The sequence below is a fragment of the Nelusetta ayraudi genome, unplaced genomic scaffold (assembly GCF_046127955.1).
Source record: "Nelusetta ayraudi isolate G7.1 ecotype Tasmania unplaced genomic scaffold, CSIRO-AGI_Nayr_v1 ptg000127l, whole genome shotgun sequence".
Taxonomy (NCBI): domain Eukaryota; kingdom Metazoa; phylum Chordata; class Actinopteri; order Tetraodontiformes; family Monacanthidae; genus Nelusetta; species Nelusetta ayraudi.
The window spans coordinates 1,520,558-1,539,894 of record NW_027466177.1 but is presented as its reverse complement, the minus strand read 5'-3'; the positions used below and the strand labels follow the sequence as shown (position 1 = coordinate 1,539,894).

General features: G+C 46.8%; 4 protein-coding genes across 6 annotated transcripts; 1 reads left to right on the top strand and 3 right to left on the bottom strand.

Moving 5' to 3' along the window:
* Positions 1-463: 463 nt before the first annotated feature.
* c1qtnf9 (C1q and TNF related 9) lies at positions 464-2,855 on the bottom strand. The gene is made up of 3 exons (XM_076050444.1): positions 1,664-2,855; positions 1,491-1,553; positions 464-1,286 (listed from the first exon to the last, which is right to left on the bottom strand). Exons 1-3 carry the CDS (start codon positions 1,848-1,850, stop codon positions 517-519), a joined length of 1,020 nt encoding a protein of 339 aa, XP_075906559.1. The 5' UTR covers positions 1,851-2,855; the 3' UTR covers positions 464-516.
* Positions 2,856-2,992: 137 nt separating this feature from the next.
* Positions 2,993-5,929, bottom strand: tagln3b (transgelin 3b). Its single transcript, XM_076050447.1, has 5 exons — positions 5,605-5,929; positions 4,609-4,820; positions 4,209-4,383; positions 4,013-4,115; positions 2,993-3,917 (listed from the first exon to the last, which is right to left on the bottom strand). The coding sequence occupies exons 2-5, from the start codon at positions 4,786-4,788 to the stop codon at positions 3,776-3,778; spliced, it is 600 nt and encodes a 199-aa protein (XP_075906562.1). The 5' UTR covers positions 4,789-4,820; positions 5,605-5,929; the 3' UTR covers positions 2,993-3,775.
* A 705-nt stretch (positions 5,930-6,634) lies between these two features.
* On the bottom strand, positions 6,635-10,084 carry abhd10b (abhydrolase domain containing 10, depalmitoylase b). Of its 2 annotated transcripts, none has more exons than XM_076050445.1 (5): positions 9,924-10,084; positions 9,325-9,511; positions 8,179-8,290; positions 7,453-7,590; positions 6,635-7,381 (listed from the first exon to the last, which is right to left on the bottom strand). In XM_076050445.1, exons 1-5 carry the CDS (start codon positions 10,015-10,017, stop codon positions 7,040-7,042), a joined length of 873 nt encoding a protein of 290 aa, XP_075906560.1. In that variant the 5' UTR covers positions 10,018-10,084; the 3' UTR covers positions 6,635-7,039. The 2 variants fall into 2 exon arrangements, with proteins under 2 accessions (XP_075906560.1, XP_075906561.1); XM_076050446.1 differs by having other exon boundaries at positions 9,325-9,508; positions 9,924-10,080.
* Positions 10,085-11,141: 1,057 nt separating this feature from the next.
* On the top strand, positions 11,142-18,238 carry ythdf3 (YTH N6-methyladenosine RNA binding protein F3). Of its 2 annotated transcripts, none has more exons than XM_076050442.1 (5): positions 11,142-11,591; positions 12,165-12,189; positions 12,470-12,549; positions 12,931-14,721; positions 17,032-18,238. In XM_076050442.1, exons 1-5 carry the CDS (start codon positions 11,568-11,570, stop codon positions 17,098-17,100), a joined length of 1,989 nt encoding a protein of 662 aa, XP_075906557.1. In that variant the 5' UTR covers positions 11,142-11,567; the 3' UTR covers positions 17,101-18,238. The 2 variants fall into 2 exon arrangements, with proteins under 2 accessions (XP_075906557.1, XP_075906558.1); XM_076050443.1 differs by having other exon boundaries at positions 11,144-11,591; positions 17,090-18,238.
* The last annotated feature ends 1,099 nt before the right edge of the window (positions 18,239-19,337 follow it).

The window sequence follows — 19,337 nt, the reverse complement described above, 5'->3', positions numbered from 1 at the left end:
AGGATCATAATAAGATAAAAGTTCTTAGAACCTTGGATTCTATACACACAAAACAAAATCAACAAAACATGACATTGATAAATGGAAATGAAATGGAAAGTAAATAATAATAATAATACATTTTATTTGTATAGTGCTTCCCAAGAAACTCAAAGATGCTTTACATAAATATAGAAATCATAAAAACATTACATTGAGATTCAAACACAGGCCAATTACATGAATCAGCACATGACACAACACAGGACATTACATGACAAAGGACATTAATGGACATTAATCACACATTAAAAGCAGTTCTAAAAAGGTGCGTTTTGAGATGAATTTTGAAGCTTTGAAGGTCTGTGCAAGGACTAAAAGTGCATTTATTGCCATATTGTTACACTATTAGTACTCATTCAATCAGTAGCCATTACAGAAAAGTTACAACTGTGCGATGTGGATTTTTCATTTCATTGAGATTACTTTTTGCAGAACCAAGGAGGAATCACCAGGCACAGTTTCATCATCCCCAACTTAATCTGCAAATATTAAGAACCCAGAAAATGTAGTATCGTCATCCTCATCAGCAAACAGTCCATTGTAGAGTTCTCCCCCTGTGACCTGCAGCCACACCTTGTCTCCCACGTCCATGTGCAGCACAGTGCCCCCTGCTGCCTGATCCTCGCCGCTCTGGTAGTTGTCCGTGGTGTGGATGATCCTGGCACCGTTCTTGACAAGGGCCACCTTCACGTTCCTGGAGTAGACGGTGACGTGGTAGGCAAAGTAATAGGTTCCAGCTGCGGAGCAGGTGAACCTCCCCGTTTGCGGGTCGTAGTGATTCTGCCGGTTGTAAATGATCTTATCAAAACGGATGGGCACATTGACAGCGGGCAGTTTGGACTGAGCTGTGAGTCCCACAGAAAAGGCACTTTTGGAGGTCACCCATGCGTCTCCCTTTTCCCCCTTGAGACCTGTGTCTCCCTGTGTTCCTTTATCTCCTCGGTAGCCAATGTTGCCTTTGTGACCCGGAATGCCGATTTCTCCCTTAGGCCCGAATCTTCCAGGTGGCCCCAGCGGCCCATGGACCCCCCTCTCACCCCGAAGGCCTATTTCCCCTTTAGTTCCCTTAAGTCCCTGAGGCCCCAAGTCACCTTTAGGTCCATGAGGTCCAGGCAACCCAAGCTCTCCCTTATTTCCTTTCAGGCCAATAGCACCTTGGACTCCTTGGGGCCCCATTTTCCCAGGAGGGCCCCTTTCCCCATTCTCCCCTCTTTTTCCTTTAAGTCCTGCAGAGCCAGCTGCACCTGTAAATGAGAGCACGGGATTAATATTCTTAATCTTATAATAGTAATAATAATATTCAGTGTTTCTGCACTAGCGCAAAACAAAGCAAATCCAACAACAAAGTACAAAAGTTAAGCAGGTATATGTACAACTAGTGCAACACTAGTACCAATGGTCTACATATGTTGTCTTTACAACCTTTTCTGTCTTGTAACATTACATACCAAGTTCTCCGTTCTCTCCCTTTTGGCCATTATAACCAGGTGGTCCAACAGGGCCAGTTTGACCTTTAAAACAAACAATTCATCAATGATGGTTTGCTCATTTAACACACAAAGTTTACTTGGAAATGAACAGAGATTTAAGTTTAAAGGGAAAGTCCCATTTATTTAGTTACCGTGGTCCCCTTTATCTCCCCTGAGGCCATCTCGACCGTCTCTGCCGGGCACTCCGTTGTGTCCCGGGTCCCCCGGAATGCCGGGATGCCCGCAAACACAGCCTTTAGCTTGCGTTTGTTCCTGTGCGACACATCTAGCCATCCAAAGGAGCAGCAGCAGAGTGCGAAAACACCTTATTTGCAACATTGCAATTATTGCGCACAGGATTAAGGTTAGGCAAATGTTGCGCTCACGTCCCAGAGTTAAGCCCTACTGAATTGTAAATGGCTGAATTACCTTTAGACGGGGAAAACCCTGAGCGGAGCACCGTGGGACAGTCAAGACAGCGACCAAATTGGACGGGAACTTTGGACAAAAGAGGCCTAGAGGCCCTTTCATTGGCCTGAATGTCTTTTTTTTGGATTACTTATTGAGCTGTCAGTTACACATCACCAATGCCTCTCCAGAATAGTTAAGGCTAATAATAACAGACTCTGAGCTCATGTGAAGCACAAAAGACCCAACAGTTTATTTTTCCTGCTGCCTTTCTGTGTGATAGCGTAAACAGGATATTGATTTATTTTAATTAAAAAGATATTTAACTCCACTGCAAATTACTATGGCACAACATTTGTAATTGAATCAATTAATTCTGACACCAGGAAAGGACATCTTATTTTATTAGCCCTGCATCTGATTATTAAATACCAAAGTGGGCTATAATGTGAATTCATGCATGCTTTTCCTATTATGCTCTCGACAAAATGCCAAAAGTCGGGAACAACTGACCCCTAAACTGAAGGCTGGAAATAAAACGTGACCTTTTGTGGCCCCAAGCACAGCCCCACCTACCCAGAATGCCTTAGACAAACTCTTGTCTTATCTTAATGATAAGTGGCCTCTAGTTATCTAGATCAAAGCCCAATAATAGCATTACCCCTCAGTTAGAGTTGATGGTGGAATTCCAAAAGCCTGGTAAAAGATACACAAAAAAATAAATAAAACAAATGCTTTTTAGAAACCACAACCGCCTCTTTCTAATTCACCCAGACAGAGCAGAGCAGGATTTATTACCTAAACGCATTAAGCGAGGTAACAGTGTTCCAGTAAATGGACTTGAATCGAGACTATCTGGTAGAATTTCTGCCTTCCTGATTAATAAAGCATGCTGCTGCCACTTTATTAGATTGGGTACAGAGAGAGGACGCAAAGGATGGGCTTAAGGGAGGAGCCGGAGCACTGAACCAAGATAAGATGGAAAAACAACACAGAGTGAAGAGCAGCACACACGGCCCTCATGTCCCAGCTATTAATACACCCATGGTTTGACTCACACAGATCCGCACAAATATGTTCACGTACTTTATTTTTCCTGAAGGATTCACCTCACAAGCCTCAAGAATATATAAATATATCTAAAAATGATAAACATGGCATTAAATAAAAAGAGCAAATTGAAGAAAAGTCCTTACATGGCACCAGAAATGCAAAGGTATAATAGTTTAACACAACGGTGGACACAGATGCGCTCAGGGTGAGGAAACTCATCTACAATTTGAGGCCAATACGTGGGGACCCAGTCTCCGTAGTCCCATAACCAGGCACAACGTGAGGTTGGTTTGGTTACAGAGGATACTGCAACAAGTTAACAAGATCACAGACACCGCAGTAACAGTTCTTCCAGGGTTAAGGCCATACAAATACACCCTTGAAGAGCATCCTCGAAACGGTAACCAGTGACGAATACAAAACCCACGGACACAACAACATGCTGAAAGAGTATTTTAGATTTTTATGTCACGTGAACGACGCCGGCGGCTTGTTTTGTGTTGATATTACAACAATAAATACTGGCCTTGTACGACTGGGGATCAGCACTAAACAAGTGTGGTTGCAGAGACGGCGCACGAAGAGCAAATAGGGTAAACATAAAAAAGGGAGGAGAGCTTGCAGGGGGGAGCGCTACGGGATCTGACATCAGATTTCAGAGACGGGGACAAAGCAGCAGCAGCAGCAGCAGCAGCAGCTCCACGGAGGTTAAAGGTTGGCAAGTGCTACGAGGGGGAAACATTGGAACGTTTCGTGGTGTTAGTAGAAAATCGGATCTGGAAGCAGTGGCGGGCCAGCGGGCTCTACATGATTTGACGGTGCATGCCGTAGCCCGTCATGCCGGCCTGGGAAGCACCGCGGTTGCTGCCCATCTGCAGGCCAATCAAGGACTCTCCTTGGCGCAGCTGCTCTTGGCTGAACTCTCGCCGATAGGCCTGAGCTTTCCTGCATATGCGAAAACAGATAAGAAAAAAGACCAGGCAGATTAACACTGAAGCATCGCGGCCATCGCGCAATGTCACGGTCGCTCATCTCTCTACCTGTGAAACCAGTCGCGGTCGCCTTTGTAAAAACCGTCGTCCTTGGTGACTGCCAGGCTGCCCAGAGCCATGAGAGTCCTCTGCACGGCGGCCATGTCCTTCCCTATTGACAGGGCGAGAGGTCGTTTGGACGGGCATGCAACACGAGCCAGCGTGAGTTGGATGAGCAAACGCAAGTGCTAAGTGTCAGAATCACCTTCCCAGAGGTCAACGGTTTGAAATATGTCGGTGGTCGTGACTCCGTAGGCCTCAGCCGCCTGCAGGAACTGGGAGATCTTCTCCATTTGCTTAAAGGCCATCTGCGTCTCTGGAATCTTCCTGATAGGTTCCTTCCCTCTGGGATAGAGGCTGTTGATAAGCCTGCAGAGGATCTGGGGCAAAAGATTGGAATTTTAGATATCAAATTAAAAAAAAGAAAATAACAAAATATATTTTTAAGTATAAAAACAACCAAAAAACATTTAAAAACAAAACAGTGTGGCATATAAATAACTTCTTCCACCGGGGGCCTTTTAAATGCGACGGGAGCCGGATATCCAGATTTAATAATTGAACAGCAACTTCTATTCTGAGTGCAGGCACACGTGTCCACTCACGGTGCCGTCCATCAGCCACTTCTGGAAGTTCTCTCTGCCTGGCGGAGGCTTCTCGAGGTTGCCCCCGCACTGTGCAGATATCCAGTCCACCAGCCGCTGCTCCAGATCGGGGTCGTACTTCTGCTCGATCTTCTCCTGCACCTCTTTGCTCAGCCCATAGCTAGGACCTCTGTTCGCCATGGCAATCTGATACTTTTAGGATCTATAACAGCCTTGAAGACAACAAATGTTACTCAAGCTGTTGATGACATAATTGGCTGAATGATAAAAGCCATCTGTCAATTTTATCATTTATTATTTTTGCAATTTTGTGCAGTAGAACACACAAACAGGATTCAAATCACACACCATTCAACATTAATTTTCAAACTAAAAGCCTAATATTTGGTGTCTCTTTACGACTACCACTCTACCGAGGCGCTTCTCCGGAGGACGGAGCAGAGCAGGGTGTGGTCCCTGCTGCTGTCCTGCACAGGGACAAGCCCTCTTATATTGCTATAGTAACTGTCAGGTCTGTTTCCACCCCTCTGTGCGGTGACGCGCTGTGCACGCAGGCTGGAGCGCTCTATAGGACACCCAGCATCCAGCCATGATGAAAAGAAATTAACCATGCAAAGTGTATACACATATATATATCGAAAAAGTTCGCTTGGAATACAAAACACAAAATAATTGAGTGGAACGGTTCTATATTTAGCCCCAATCCAATGATCCTACGTCATTCCCCTGTGCTGCTTACTAAATCTCCGCACTTTCCCTTTTTGTCAATAACGCAGCTCCTCTGACATTGCCCACTGTAGTGCAAATGACCGCACCACGCTGACACGCATCCTGCAGCATTTTAAAAGAAAAGCAAACAATAAAAACAATTTAGCTCAAATCTTGCGCAATCGCACGCAACCCCGCATCGCTTGCAGAAACACGCGCGCATGTATAACGCCGTGCAATTATTGTCAAAAAGCAGTTTAATTCAGACTAAGAGCGGCGTGCACTTACTGGAGAGATGGGGTGAAAGCGGTCAGTGTTCGTCCGCGTCACTGCGTCTCAGTTCCGCTGAGCTGGGCAAGGCAAGGCAAGGCAAGGCAGGGCAGGGCAGAGGATGCTCAAGTGCTGAAGCATCCATGAAGCAAGTAGCACAGGCGCGTCCGGCCGGGCCGAGGGGAGGTTGTCCGGTGGGCGTGAGTCACTCGCTTTATATGCCAGAGCCACCAGGAGGGGTCTCTAGAGACTCTTCAACACAGTAGTGCGACGCTGCGCCCGGAAAGGCTGCCAGCCAAGTGCACGCATCGCCTCTGGCCAAATGACCACGAACGTTTTTCCAAGAAAATACTCCAATATGAGAGACGCTGTTTGAATAATGAGTGTGCACGTCCTTCCTGCTTGGTGTTCATTCCTGGTATAAATTCCAAAGTGTCAATTTTGCTCTAGGATGTGTGATCAGTCTAAATATGTGAGTGTATACAGCTCTTTATTTATTTTTGCAACAGACGAAAACAAAAAGTTGGAAAAACAAAAATATATGCCGACCAATGTAACTCGTTATACAACCATCATGGTAATCTATATTTCTCACTTTGCCCCTGACACGACATATGTTCCCATAAATCTATATTTAATTTACATTTTGAGGCCAAACAAAATGAGTGACTACAAAGACCCAAGTGCGAGTAAAAGGTCACGGCTGCAGTAAAGTGGACTTGAGACATTTAAGTTGTTGGTTTCGCCTCATTGAGCAGAGAGCAGCTAGCGGACCACTGCGTGTTAATCATCGACAGTCCAGTGATTGGATTCAGCAGCTGAAGACTAACAGGGAGGTGGAGTCATGTAACACAGTTTTCTGAAATCTCTGGCTGAAAATGCAACTACTCACATGGCTTTAATGAATGCTTGGGAAGATTTTTAGTTTCTGGAAGGGCATTAAAAACACCTTTGTATTGAAACCGGTGCTACATCTGCTGTTGACAGACTAGAACCTGCTGCACTCGTTTTGTGCGGAGGTTTTATTGGTCAAAAAATGGGTTAAAAGTTGTTGTTTTTTAAAAGGCACAGGAGAAAGAAAATAAACTACGTATTTTGCTGTAGAGGAAAGAACAAAAACAAACAAACAAAAAAAAAAAAATCAGGACAGACAGCAGCAAAGGCACACCTAAGGCCTACACAATGTACTTCAAATGATAACCTGTGGGGGGGGAAACATGCAAATGCAACCTGAACACACTGAGGGAGCAGCTCCCGTTCAACGTGGTTTGATCTGTAACGACATCTTCAGAGGACAGATGGAGCAGATGGAGGAGAAACAACACGGGTGGAGAAACGGTGGTAATATTTGGCAGGGGAACATGCCGCCGTTTGGTACATTTCTTGAGGGTCACCACTCCAGTAAACAGTCCTTCTCTTGTAAATTCATCAATCCCTCACAACTCCCCTTCGCTCACACCATGGTGGTGAGCTTGTCTATGAGATCGTCGATGGTGTAGACCATGAGCTTGATGTCGTCCTTCTCGGACATGCGGTGCTGGCCGTGTCGCCGCAGGATGACGTCCACGTCGGGGCTGAGGATTCGCTCCGCCACTTGCATGGAGATGTGCCACGGCACGTCTTCGTCCTTCAGCCCGTGGATGAGTCGCACGGGACAGGTGATGGGGATTGGACTGTGGAGCACGCAGTGGTTTTCAGCCTCGCGCAGAAAGTCCATGTTGAATTTGTAGTGACCCTCCTCCGCGTGTTTGGTAGGTATCGTCCACTCTCCCTTCTCCTCGAATTCTTTACGCGTCTGCAGAATCAAGGTTTGATGTGAAAATACCAAGGACAAGGCAACACAGAGCGTAGACAATATGCTCCTACCTCCAAAGGAAGAGAGTTGAAGGTTGTCACAATGTGGTCTGCAGCAGTGGAGATGCCCACGAGTGCTGCAGTTTTCTCTGGCCTTGCAATGGCTGCAAGCAGCATGAGCCAACCGCCTATACTGGAACCCACCATGATCTGTAAGTGAACAAAAAGTTCATAAATACACAGTAAAACATGGGATGAAATCGCCAAAAATCACAACAAACAGAAACATTTATAATTATATTAAAAAAAAACAAGCGTCAAGGCTCAGTGTGTTGAGATTTATGGCATAACGATCACAGCAAAATAGTGCCATCTTGAGGATATGGTGGAACATACCATTAAACCTCAAGATAGAAGTAGACATTTTTCATGTACATTTACTTAGACTGGAACATTATATTTTAAGCTTCAAATAAAGTTATTCAGTGGCTCTTGAAGGGAAACATGTATTTACATTTTTACAAAAACAACCAAAACAAAAGAAAACCAAAACCTCATTTGAACACTTCGGTTTTTGCTTGCAGCGCTAATCTTCTCACTGTATTTTTTTTTTGTTTAAAAAAAACAAACAAAAAAAACAATATAAGATAATACTATTATGAGATAAATTGTTGCATAGTTTATATAAGGAGACTCTTAGGAATCAATTAAAGTTGTTTTAATTCCCAGAATCACACCAATAGTCAACAATTCCAGTTTTCATTGAATAAACACAAAAAGGATGGAGGATTTATCTACCTGTGGACCCTGTGCTAATTCATCCAAAACAAAAAGGACATCTTTCTTCCAAGTGCCAATAGTTCCTTCTGCTAGCACTCCCTCTGACGCCCCATGGCCTGTGTAGTCAAACCTGGCAAATAAGAACAGAGCATTAGACACAAACCAGGTCTCGCTAAAAATAGAGAACACCAGATGTGACTGTAAGTTTACTCACAACCAACTGTTAGTGCAGTCTATTTGGGAACTATTTGTGCTGTGGCGTTTGTGCAAATAAATAATCAAACATCAAAATTGCACATTTAATGAGATAAAAATTCTTATGTTGAAAATTGTGCCGGAGTTAAGTGTGTAGCAAGTCTATGGGGTCAAAAGTCAACTTTGTCCTAGAGACATGGGGCCACTTGCAGGTTCATCGGGATCCCTGAAGACACAGCCACGTCAAATTTGGGGCTTCTAGCCCATGAGGAACCACGAAACCCTAACTCCAGCTAACCCTAACCCTAATTCTAGCCTTATCGCTAACCTTAATGCCATGCAAGTCTATGGGGTCAAAAGTCAACTTTGTCCTAGAGACATGGGGCCACTTGCAGGTTCATCGGGATCCCTCAAGACACAGCCACGTCAAATTATTTATTTATTTATTTATTTTTTTTGGGTGGGGGCAATGAAAAATTTTCTTCCTCCAAGGTTTGCGTGACAGAGAAAGTTTGAGAACCACTGGTGTAGAACATGCATGGATGTTGGAGCTTATCCAAGATGCCTTGGGGTAAAGATGGGACGCACCCTCGACAAGTTGTCCTTCATTCAGGGCCAAAATAAATAAATAAATAAATAAATAAATAATAATAAAAAGCAAAATTCCAAAACAAAACCTACAGTTCACACACACACATACACCAAAGTAGAACTTAAAATTTTCACATTGTCCTAATGCCTAACGTGCATATGATAGGAAGTCAATTTCAGAGAGAAAAGCCCTTGAGACTAATGCTGTGAGGACATTTTAGATGAACTAGTTTCTCACCATCTGGGGTTAAATTAATAATGCTTCATCGTGGTTTGATACAGATATTTAAATTATTTTTGCTACGCTCTGCTTCTCATGCATGAAAGCCACTGACATTGCAGCGGCAGGCTGTTTCCACATTATTTCGGATGACGTACCTCAGGTACGAGTGGCCCAGTGACCTGCAGAACTCCTCCAGTGCCTCAGCTTTCTGTCCGTTCATGTTGGAACCGTAACCCGGAAGGAACACCACACCTGGACTCTTTCCCTTCACTCGTCTGTAGGCCAACTTGGGAAGGTCCGGTCGTGTGGCATACTGAACCGTCGACTTGTGCCTCCTACCTTCTGGCAGAGACAATTGAAAGGACATTATTATTTCTAGGTCACGAAGAAAAACTCCAACACATGACGCAACGAGTGATAGAATTTCTGTAACAGGTAAACAACACGCCTGTGTCGACTGTGAGGAGTAGTAGGGCTCTTACATGGACCACAACGTGGGTACTTTTTCAAGATACAGTCTACGTTCTGGGGATTACGTATATTACAATTAATATGTGGCTAATCAACATATATAGGTTGTAATTTAAAAAAGAATGACATTACAGTACATCGAGTCCAGTCACTAGCATAAAACCTCCGCGGTTTACGAGCCCCGCATTTTTGAGACGCCACACCCCCTCCGATATCTGTACACAGCTCGTAGTCAGTTCAGCGTTCACAAATTAATTTGTACCAGGCAAACACTCGGACAAACCTTGCAGACGCGTCGAGGACAAAGCTGTGACGCCCCCATTGCTTAACAACTGTGAAAGTCCTCTGCGACAGGACCTCACCGCCGCGGCTGCCATACTTCTTTCTGCACGAATCCTGACCTACTGAGCAAGTATCGCGAGAGTTGCGCAACTCACGCCGGTTCCACTTCCAGCGCGCCCCCCGCATTGATGTATTATAAGAACAGTGCACTCGTTTATATTTTACAATTTAATAATAATAATAATAAAAAAAAACCCAACTCTAGCAATTTATGAATAGAACACCATGAGTAATAGATGATCTATTTGTGCAATTTAAAATAAATAGACCCTCAAACATCCTAATTTTAATATAAATGTGATCTAAATCACAACTCATGTTACAGCCGTAAGTAGTTATCCAATGCAAACATGTAAAACAACTAAATCGAAACACAGTAAAGTCAGAACAGACGAAAAAAATAAATAAATCCACATAAATCAAATTTAGTTGCCATTCGTTTGTAGGTATGATTCTGCGAAACATGACTGCCCTCTAGTGGCCAAAGAGTTGTTTAATAAAAAAGCTGAATCAGAAAGACTGTATCGCTTGTTTTATGTTTTGTATTTTTTGTATTTTTTTTTTGTTAAATATGCGCCACAGGACACCAAGCAACGCCGTGAGCCATTCCTATGGTGACATGTCTTTTACCTGTTTAGCATAACAAAAATAATTTATCGATGTTACATCAGCAACAAAATAGTTCTATGAAACCGCTTCAGTTCGTCGATGTAAAGTGTACACAAACTGTTCTAGCGTCTTTAGTATCACCTTTAAAGTTCTATATAGACGACAATTGAATTGTGCACGATTTGTCCCGTTAACAGTTTGTATTCTTACTAAGTCGCTTCCGTGTTTAATTTGCACTGACTCACACCCGTCACTGATATCTTTATAAGTGGAAATATTTTTGCTTATCACCAACTTATCAGAAGTCTTGCTTAATTATGATTAAGCTGAACTAATTGCCTTAAATTGCTTTAACGACACCATAAAACAAGTGCCATAGCATTTAGTTAAGAACCTGTTTATTATTATTATTATTATTATTATTATTATTATTATTATTATTATTATTATTATTATTATTATTATTATTTATTTAAAAAAAAAAAAAAAAAAAAGAGGAGCAGTGTGTGATTGTGGCTGTCATGTGAAGTGTCAGTTTCAACATGACTCAGAGCGTCACAGGCGGAAGGTCACAGAGCAGGAGAACAGAACGGAAGCGGGAGTCAGAAAAAAAGGAAGCCTATCCGCCATTGTGGAATATGGTCAGGGATATTTCAGCAAGTATCTAACGCCACTTTCGGATTGACCGCTGTACACAATCCGCGGCCAGGAGCGGTACGGACGCATTGACTTGACGCCCCATCCGCAGACGCACAAGTCGCCGTTTGTCAAAGAGCCGCAACTCGAAGCCGCGATCGTCGTCAGCAGCTCGCAGTCCGGAGAGAGAGAGAGGGGGGGGGGAAGCGCCGCTTTTGTAGCCGCCGGAGAGTGATTGGACACCCCGAGAGACGAGAGAGGCAAGCACCGGACTGACACGAAGAGGGGAGAAAAGCCACCGGCAGTCTCACGAAGAGCGATCGGCGTTGATTCCTGGAGGATGTCTGCTACCACAGTCGATCAGGTCCGTGCACTGACACAGCTGAAAAAAGGAAGAAGAGGAAGAAGAGGAAGGGAAATGGGAAAACGTGATAGAAAATCAGGGCCGTGCGACGGCGGTGGGGGAAACTTTGCTGACAACAGTTTGATCCGCCTCGGTTCGGCCAGATCAAACAGGCTGTGGTAGTGACTGATATGTGGTAGCTGTTAGCCGTAAATGTAGGCCGGCTGGCTGTATATGTATGTGCAAAAACTACTCGGAAGCCGAAGCCGGGTTTCACCCAATGCGGCACCGTTTCTTTCACTGGATGTCAGAACGTTTGACATCCGCTCGATAGCGGCGGAGCAACCGGTACATGTTAACATCCGGGCTAGTGGGTTTGTTAGCCAGCGAGTTCACTGAGATGGAGCACTGCGTTTTACCCGTGTAGCATTTAGCTGGTAGGAAACACAGCCTGCTGCTGCTGCTCCTGCTGCGGCTGCCGCTGTACGTGAGCGTGTGTTATGTGTTGTTTTCCTGTCGTGATCTGGCAACCCGTCTCACATCTCTCTCTCTCTCTGCCCCCCCCTCCCTCCATGCGCTGCTACATTATTACAGAGACCTAAAGGACAAGGGAATAAAGGTAAGAGTCAACGCTGATGTTTGCCAATGGTGCAGCGTTTCAGTGTGACAGTTGCAGGATGTTTTGATTTACATTCACCCACTGCCATGACACTGAGGATTTGTCAGTGTTACTGTGTTAGGGCTATTGATGTAAACATTGCTGAGAGCACTTCAATGTGTAGCTGACCTGTGGTTGCCTAATAGGAACCATGGTCAAACTACGGATGACGTGTAAATGCCTGATGAATTGATATGTGTAAGCCTTTAAGAACCTCCCCTCTTTTATCCCCCATCCTCAGTGCAAAACGGATCAATGCATCAGAAAGACGGTGTGAACGACGATGATTTCGAGCCTTACATAAGCAGCCAAACGAATCAGGTGAAACACACATCAAATAATTGTGAAGTAACCACCGATGTGATCTGTTCTTGCTGAATAAAACGCCCGTTACAATAAAGCTGATCATAATTCAGATTGAGGCCAGATTGTTCAGGCCACAAGCCACCGTTTTACAATTCCCAAATGAATTGTTTGTTCCTGTAGATAATGCGAACAGTACACATATTAATACCGTTAATTTCATGATGTCAAACATAATGAGAGACAGAAGGATTCCTGTTAGGTAATAGAAAGATAAAGGCTTAAAAACATGCACAATCTTTACAAATGATGTGATTTCCATTTTGAATGATGTTCTGTGTTATGACGCCTGCCATTTGCTGCTGCATATTAATTTTTCCGTCTCCTTGTGTCACACAGAGTAACAGCTACCCGCCAATGTCTGACCCCTACATGCCTAGTTACTATGCTCCATCCATCAGTTTCCCCTACTCTCTGGGTGAAGCCACTTGGTCCACAGCGGGGGACCCCCCCATGCCCTACCTGACCACCTACGGACAAATGAGCAATGGCGAGCCGCACTTCATCCCCGACGGCGTGTTCAGCCAGCCGGGCGCCCTGGGCAACACGCCGCCCTTCCTGGGCCAGCACGGCTTCAACTTTTTCCCCAGCAACGCCGACTTTTCCACCTGGGGCACCAGCGTCTCTCAGGGCCAGTCCACGCAGAGCTCCGTCTACAGCAACAGCTACGGCTACGCGCCCAGCTCGCTGGGCCGCGCCATCGCCGACGGCCAGGCGGGCTTCGGCGGGGCCGGAGCCGGCGGCGGCGACGCATCGCTGAGCAAGGTGCCGGTGATGAACAGCATCGAGCAGGGCATGACGGGGCTGAAGCTGGGCGCCGACATGGTCGCCGCCGTCACAAAGACGGTGGGCTCGCCCCTGGCGGCCGCGGCGGGCATGAGCAGCGTGGCGCCCGGCGGCCTCCCGCCGTCCATGGGCTCGTTGGCGCCCAAGCCCGCGTCCTGGGCCGCCATCGCCAAGAAGCCGGCCAAGCCGCAGCCCAAGGTCAAGCCCAAGGGCTGTGCCCCCGGCAACGGCATGGGGATGGGGGGCGTGGCCATCCCCCCGCCCCCCATCAAGCACAACATGAACATCGGCACCTGGGACGACAAGGGCCCCCTGAGCAAGCCCCCGCTGGCTCAGAATATGCTGCCCCCGCAGCCCCTGGTGCAGCAGCCCCTCCTGGCTCAGCACCAGGCGCTCCTGCAGAGCCCGCTGGCCCCGCAGGCCCAGCACCAGCACCAGCATCAGCACCAGCACCAGCCCCAGCACCAGCCTTTCCAGCTCCAGTCCCTGCAGTCCCCCCAGCACCCTCACCCACACTCCCACCCACACCCTCACACCCACCCTCACCCTCTCCCCCCGGCCCCGCCCCACCACCATCACCACCACCACCACCACCTGCAGCTCACCTCCCAGCCCGGCCACCACCCGCCTCCGCTCCATCAGCAGCAGGCTCAGCAGCAGCCGCCGCAGCAGCAGCAGCCCGGCCCACCCCCCAACCGCTGGGTGGCTCCCAGGAACCGGGGCGAGAGCTTCGGCCTGGGCGGCGGGGTCCCCATGAGCGCCTCGCCGTGCTCGGGGGAGGTGCACCCCGTGCTGGAGAAGCTGCGCGTGCTCAACAACTACAACCCCAAAGACTTTGACTGGAACTTGAAAAACGGCCGCGTGTTCATCATCAAGAGCTACTCGGAGGACGACATCCACCGCTCCATCAAGTACTCCATCTGGTGCAGCACGGAGCACGGCAACAAGCGGCTGGACGGCGCCTACCGCTCGCTGGGCAACAAGGGGCCCCTCTACCTGCTGTTCAGCGTCAACGGCAGCGGCCACTTCTGCGGCGTGGCCGAGATGCGCTCGCCGGTGGACTACAGCGCCTACGCCGGCGTCTGGTCTCAGGACAAGTGGAAGGGCAAGTTCGAGGTGAAGTGGGCCTTCATCAAGGACGTGCCCAACAACCAGCTGCGGCACATCCGGCTGGAGAACAATGACAACAAGCCGGTGACCAACTCCAGGGACACGCAGGAGGTGCCGCTGGAGAAGGCCAAGCAGGTGCTGAAAATCATCGCCGCGTACAAGCACACCACCTCAATCTTTGACGACTTTGCACATTACGAGAAACGTCAGGAGGAGGAGGAGGCATTGAGAAAGGTGAGATGAGAAAAAAAAGAAGAAGACAAAAACGACCCCAAAACACACACACACACACACACACACACACACACACACACACACACAGATCAGAGAGCTCTCTGAGCACAGCGGTGTTCAGTCACCCGCTAATTTCAAAGGGAAGGCCTCGCTTTCACTGAGTCACGGCTTCCAGTTTGAGCCGGGCTGCAATCAGTTGATCTCGTTCCACCCACACTTAGACAGAGGTTGTGTCATCCAGGGGAAAGGGGGGGTGGAGGATTGAATGTTGAATGAATGGCCTTGTTTAAGTGGAAGTTCCCGGAGGTGGACGCTGACGCGCCGCCGCTGCTCATGAGCAGCAGGTTTCTGGGAAACGCTGAGTCCTCATCAGCCATCTTCTGCAGCGGAGATCGGCCGCCACGATCTGCCCAAGCGGAGCTTGCTGGATGCGCCGAGGTTTCCCGAAATAGCCCGCATTCTTGGCATTCCTCCCCGCAGACAAAAGCCAAATGCAGGCGGCGGATCTCTCTCTTTGAACACCGAGGCTCTGCGCTCCTCATGCTTTATTGCTCTTTAACAACATGGGCCCTCGGCCTGCAAAACTAGCTGCTGCTGCTGCTGCTGCTGCTGCTGCGCGCCTCCGAGTCTTCTAAAACCTAAATATATAAATATATGTAAAAAGAAAAGAGTGAGACTGTGAGCAAAACTGCAGATCAAATAAACGCAATTTAAAATTCACCATGGACGTGTTCCACAAATTAGAATCTGGGTAGTAAAATCTGAGATGCTGCTGTTATGGGGGAAAAAAACAGCAGCTCTCGGGCAACTTCCTTTTTTACTTAATTTCTCCCATTCTGCTTCATCTTGCTTTGATTTTTTTTTTTTTTACCACTTAGCCAATCTGTTTGCGCACAGAGAGCCCGTCCACGAGCCGACCCCACCCCCGCCTTTATCCAGTCCTGCTCCATTGATGCCGTATCGGCTCCTCGCTGCCGACCTTGTTAATATGCCCCGGGTTACTTTCTCATAAATATTTCAAGTCAATGTTTTCAGGCTTCTGAAAACAACCTGTCAGTAGGGAGAGCGTTTCATCCGCGCCGCCGCTGCGGAGGTGTTTTGCGCGCCGCGCTTGCTTTCCGCAGCCCCGCCTGACCTCCCCGCGTGACAGCCGAGGCCTCGCCCTCCTCCTTGGCTCGACAAGGTTAATTGTTCTTCTCCGTGTTTTGGGTCGTCCTCCGCGCAGTATGAGAGGTGTCGGATCAGCAGATACCTGCGCCGCACCCCCCCATAAATACAAGCTGTGGCTGTTCATTATTTCGGGTCCTAGTGATAAAAAGCATGAACAGCATCTCTGTTTATGAAACCCACTGATAAGGATCCTATTATTGTTTATATACATCTGTAAAGATAAGCCACAAAGGAGCGCCTGCTTTAACAAACAAATAAATAAAGGTCATTCTCTTCGTCTTTTCCTTGAGGTCCAGTTTCTCGTATATTTATGCGAGGCTGTTCCGCTGGAGCCCGTGATGGAAAAAGAAGGAAAGCGGCCCAAACACGGGACCTTTAAATTGCAAATACTTATTAATTCCTCCGTAAACAGACGCCTGCGTGCACGCCGAGGACATTCATCTGACGAACGTCCTGAAAATTGTGGCTGCCAACGTTGTCACACCTTTTTGCCGGCGAAGTTTTGACCTTTCCCCAGCGAGGCAAATTGGAGAACAAATGGGAGCCGTCACACATTTCCAAGGAGTCAGAGAGCTGCGCAGGTCCTTGCCGCTGCAGACATCGTTAAAACGCGGCGTGATTTGTGGTTCCGTCTGCGTGTGCCTATTTGTCAATGTCATAGTTACAGGTTCTGCGTTAAGTCCACTTTTCGTGTCTTTATTTTCTTCCTGGTCTCCAGGGGAGTAGCCTCGCCAACTAGTAAAAACTCTCCAGAAAACCGCACATTCAGCCTCAGTGCACAGCCTCTGGGCCCTTGTCACATCAAAAAGTGATGATTCTTAGGCTGCGTTCAGACTGCAGGCGAATGTCATTCAAATCAGATTCCTTCTCAAATCCGATTTGTGCAAAAATTGGATTTCATGTGATTTGTGACCGTTCACACTACAAAAGAGTCATCTGGTTTCAATCTGGACGGGCTAAAAATCAGATTTTGGCTGGCAGTCTGAACGTGGACACATGTTATTGCAGGACAACACTTTAATGTCATTTTTCTGCATCAGAAATGAAATGTCGCATAATTCAAATGTACTGTTTCCTTGTCACTGCTCTGATGTTGCACCTTTTCTGTTCATGTCTCCTCACTCCGCCTCCCCCTCAAAGCCATCCACTGACCATCTCCCTCCCCCCCGCCCCTGTTCTCTTCTCTCTGTCTCGCCAGGAACGCAATAGAAACAAACAGTAACCTTCAAGCAAGCCCTCTGCTAGAACTGCAACACTAATGATGTAGGACCTTAAAACTCAACTTTGCCTCGGCGCAGTCGGGAGGGGGGGGTGGAGAGAGGCTCTCACACAATCGATCTGCTGAAGTCGAAAAAAAAAAATGTATCTGAACACTTGAAACGTGACAATAGACGGCCTCATCTGTATCTGTTGACTGGTGCATCTAACTCCGTGTTCCCGTCTTACGAGAAAAAAAGAGAAACGTAACCCACTCTGACAACTGTCTTTGAAGCACTTTCAGCCCCCCTATTAAAAACAGCCTCTACCAGTTCCCTTAACTCTCTAACTCTGTGTTTCCTTTCCTTACTTTCTTTGATTTTTTTTTTTTTTGTTTGTGAGCAACTAACTGACTAACCAGAGTAGTCAGACAATGTCACCGGGGCTTATTTGTAATTTGTAATTGAAAATGTTGTGGGACACCGGTGCGCTATGCCGGGAGGAGAATTAAAGACCACACGTTTGAACTAATCTCTTACTTGAATCTGTATTCAGCGCCCGGCCAGCTGTTCGGAGTTGAGGGTTTGGTTGACTGACGGGTGGGACAAAATAATTGGGAAAGAAGCCACAATCATGCCAATCATACGACGACGCCTCCGTCTCCTACCTATTGCCTTCCTTTCCGCATCCGTTTCTGTGTACCAAAACGTTCTAATTATGCAGCAGGCTAGCAATCGCCAGCCAGTGCACGTTTTGTTTTTTGTTTTTTTTTCTTTTCTCCTACTTTCTTGTGATTCTTGTCATTCAGAAGTGCTTTTGTCTGAGGAGAAAGCTGCTGCTGCGGTACGACCAGCGGTGGCCTCCTTGGGCCCCTGTGGGTTACTGTCTTTGCCTCTGATGTTCATGTACTCCACCGTACCTCAGGCTCAATCACACTGTCTGTCCTCAACAACTCTGCACTTTTGGGTAGACACCGCACCCCTCCCTCCCTCCCTCCCTGGACCGGGACCCCCCCTCACCCCTCCGCCCCACTACCCCCCTCCCCACACCCCCAAAACTGCAAGACATCAATTGCAAGGACGTGACAGTTTTCTCCTCAAGGTAACTCACTAGCTAAATAAAGACGATCCATGTTTAGCGCAAACCTTGATTCTATCGTGTGTGTGTTTTCTTTTTTTTGCCCCATGGGACTGATTCTTTCTCCCTGAACTTTTGCATATTTGTTGTGCTTCACACCACAGTTAACGCATTAAAAACATCCAAATATAAGCTCATCTTTCTTTGGCACTTCTGTTTGCGGCAACAATTTTGGATGGCGATGTGATAATATCAGTCACAAGTCTTGGGTAATAAAGTATGGTTTCACTAAGAATGCGGGCATATTGTCAGTCAGATATATGGGCACACTGCAGTGTTCCCTTTGGCAGAGTCTGCGTATAATTTGAAGACTAAAATATTTTTTGAACTACAATAACCTCCTGAAAAACTATGCAAGGTTCCAAGTAACAAATGCATCTTGACCCGGAAAATATGCACCATCTGTGTACGAGGCACATCTGCTTCTGCGTCTTCAGTGACATCAAGACCAGGACCAAAAACACAATGTGGCAAAACTGTTGTAAATCTCAGCTGGCTGCTGCTAAATAGGTTGCATGTGAGTCAGGGCAGACGACTCTGCTGTGATACACAGAATTAATCCTGCAAAAAAAAAACCAATCCGCAGTCCATCCATTTTAAATTACAGATTCCATCAAGTGATGAATCGCACGAGACATATAAAGCCATTGTGTTATTAATATACACGTTAGCTGCTCCCACTAAATGCATACAGTTGCATACATTTCAGCTTGAACTTCCAACCTCTTGTTCACACCTTCATACAGTCCCAATATGGATACATCATTAGAGACCTGAGTGGCAAAACGTGTAGTTCCACCTTATTGTCATCACCGAGCGAGCAGTCCTGTGCTGTCTCAGCAGATGTGCTGCAGTCTTCTGCTGAGCAGAAAGGTTGTGGGTAAGAATATGCAGGTCCCACATTAATCACCATTGATTTTGGGCTGACGCATGAAGCTAATTTTGTTTATGCTGCTAAAATCCATTGCTGCTATTTGCCCCTGTATACATAAATGGGGCTTTTACATGTGCAAATACGTCATTCCACAGTAAATTTCTCTCAGGTCACATGACAATTAAAAGCTTGAACCGCCCTACAATGAACGACTTCATGCACTCATCCCAACAGGACG

What these genes read in the sequence shown, in the direction of transcription:
- tagln3b (XM_076050447.1), bottom strand. Translation starts at nt 4,788, where the DNA reads ATGGCGAACAGAGGTCCTAGCTATGGGCTGAGCAAAGAGGTGCAGGAG. An exon ending in AACCGTTGACCTCTGGGAAG is followed by an intron (nt 4,116 to 4,208) that starts GTGATTCTGACA and finishes CCCTGTCAATAG; the next exon opens with GGAAGGACATGGCCGCCGTG. An exon ending in GACCGCGACTGGTTTCACAG is followed by an intron (nt 3,918 to 4,012) that starts GTAGAGAGATGA and finishes TCGCATATGCAG; the next exon opens with GAAAGCTCAGGCCTATCGGC.
- c1qtnf9 (XM_076050444.1), bottom strand. Translation starts at nt 1,850, where the DNA reads ATGTTGCAAATAAGGTGTTTTCGCACTCTGCTGCTGCTCCTTTGGATG. An exon ending in GGGAGATAAAGGGGACCACG is followed by an intron (nt 1,554 to 1,663) that starts GTAACTAAATAA and finishes TTTGTTTTAAAG; the next exon opens with GTCAAACTGGCCCTGTTGGA. An exon ending in GGGAGAGAACGGAGAACTTG is followed by an intron (nt 1,287 to 1,490) that starts GTATGTAATGTT and finishes TCTCATTTACAG; the next exon opens with GTGCAGCTGGCTCTGCAGGA.
- abhd10b (XM_076050445.1), bottom strand. Translation starts at nt 10,017, where the DNA reads ATGGCAGCCGCGGCGGTGAGGTCCTGTCGCAGAGGACTTTCACAGTTG. An exon ending in CTGGGCCACTCGTACCTGAG is followed by an intron (nt 8,291 to 9,324) that starts GTACGTCATCCG and finishes CTTATTTGCCAG; the next exon opens with GTTTGACTACACAGGCCATG. An exon ending in AATTAGCACAGGGTCCACAG is followed by an intron (nt 7,591 to 8,178) that starts GTAGATAAATCC and finishes GTTCACTTACAG; the next exon opens with ATCATGGTGGGTTCCAGTAT.
- ythdf3 (XM_076050442.1), top strand. Translation starts at nt 11,568, where the DNA reads ATGTCTGCTACCACAGTCGATCAG. An exon ending in TAAAGGACAAGGGAATAAAG is followed by an intron (nt 12,190 to 12,469) that starts GTAAGAGTCAAC and finishes CCCCATCCTCAG; the next exon opens with TGCAAAACGGATCAATGCAT. An exon ending in AGGAGGAGGCATTGAGAAAG is followed by an intron (nt 14,722 to 17,031) that starts GTGAGATGAGAA and finishes TCCCCCTCAAAG; the next exon opens with CCATCCACTGACCATCTCCC.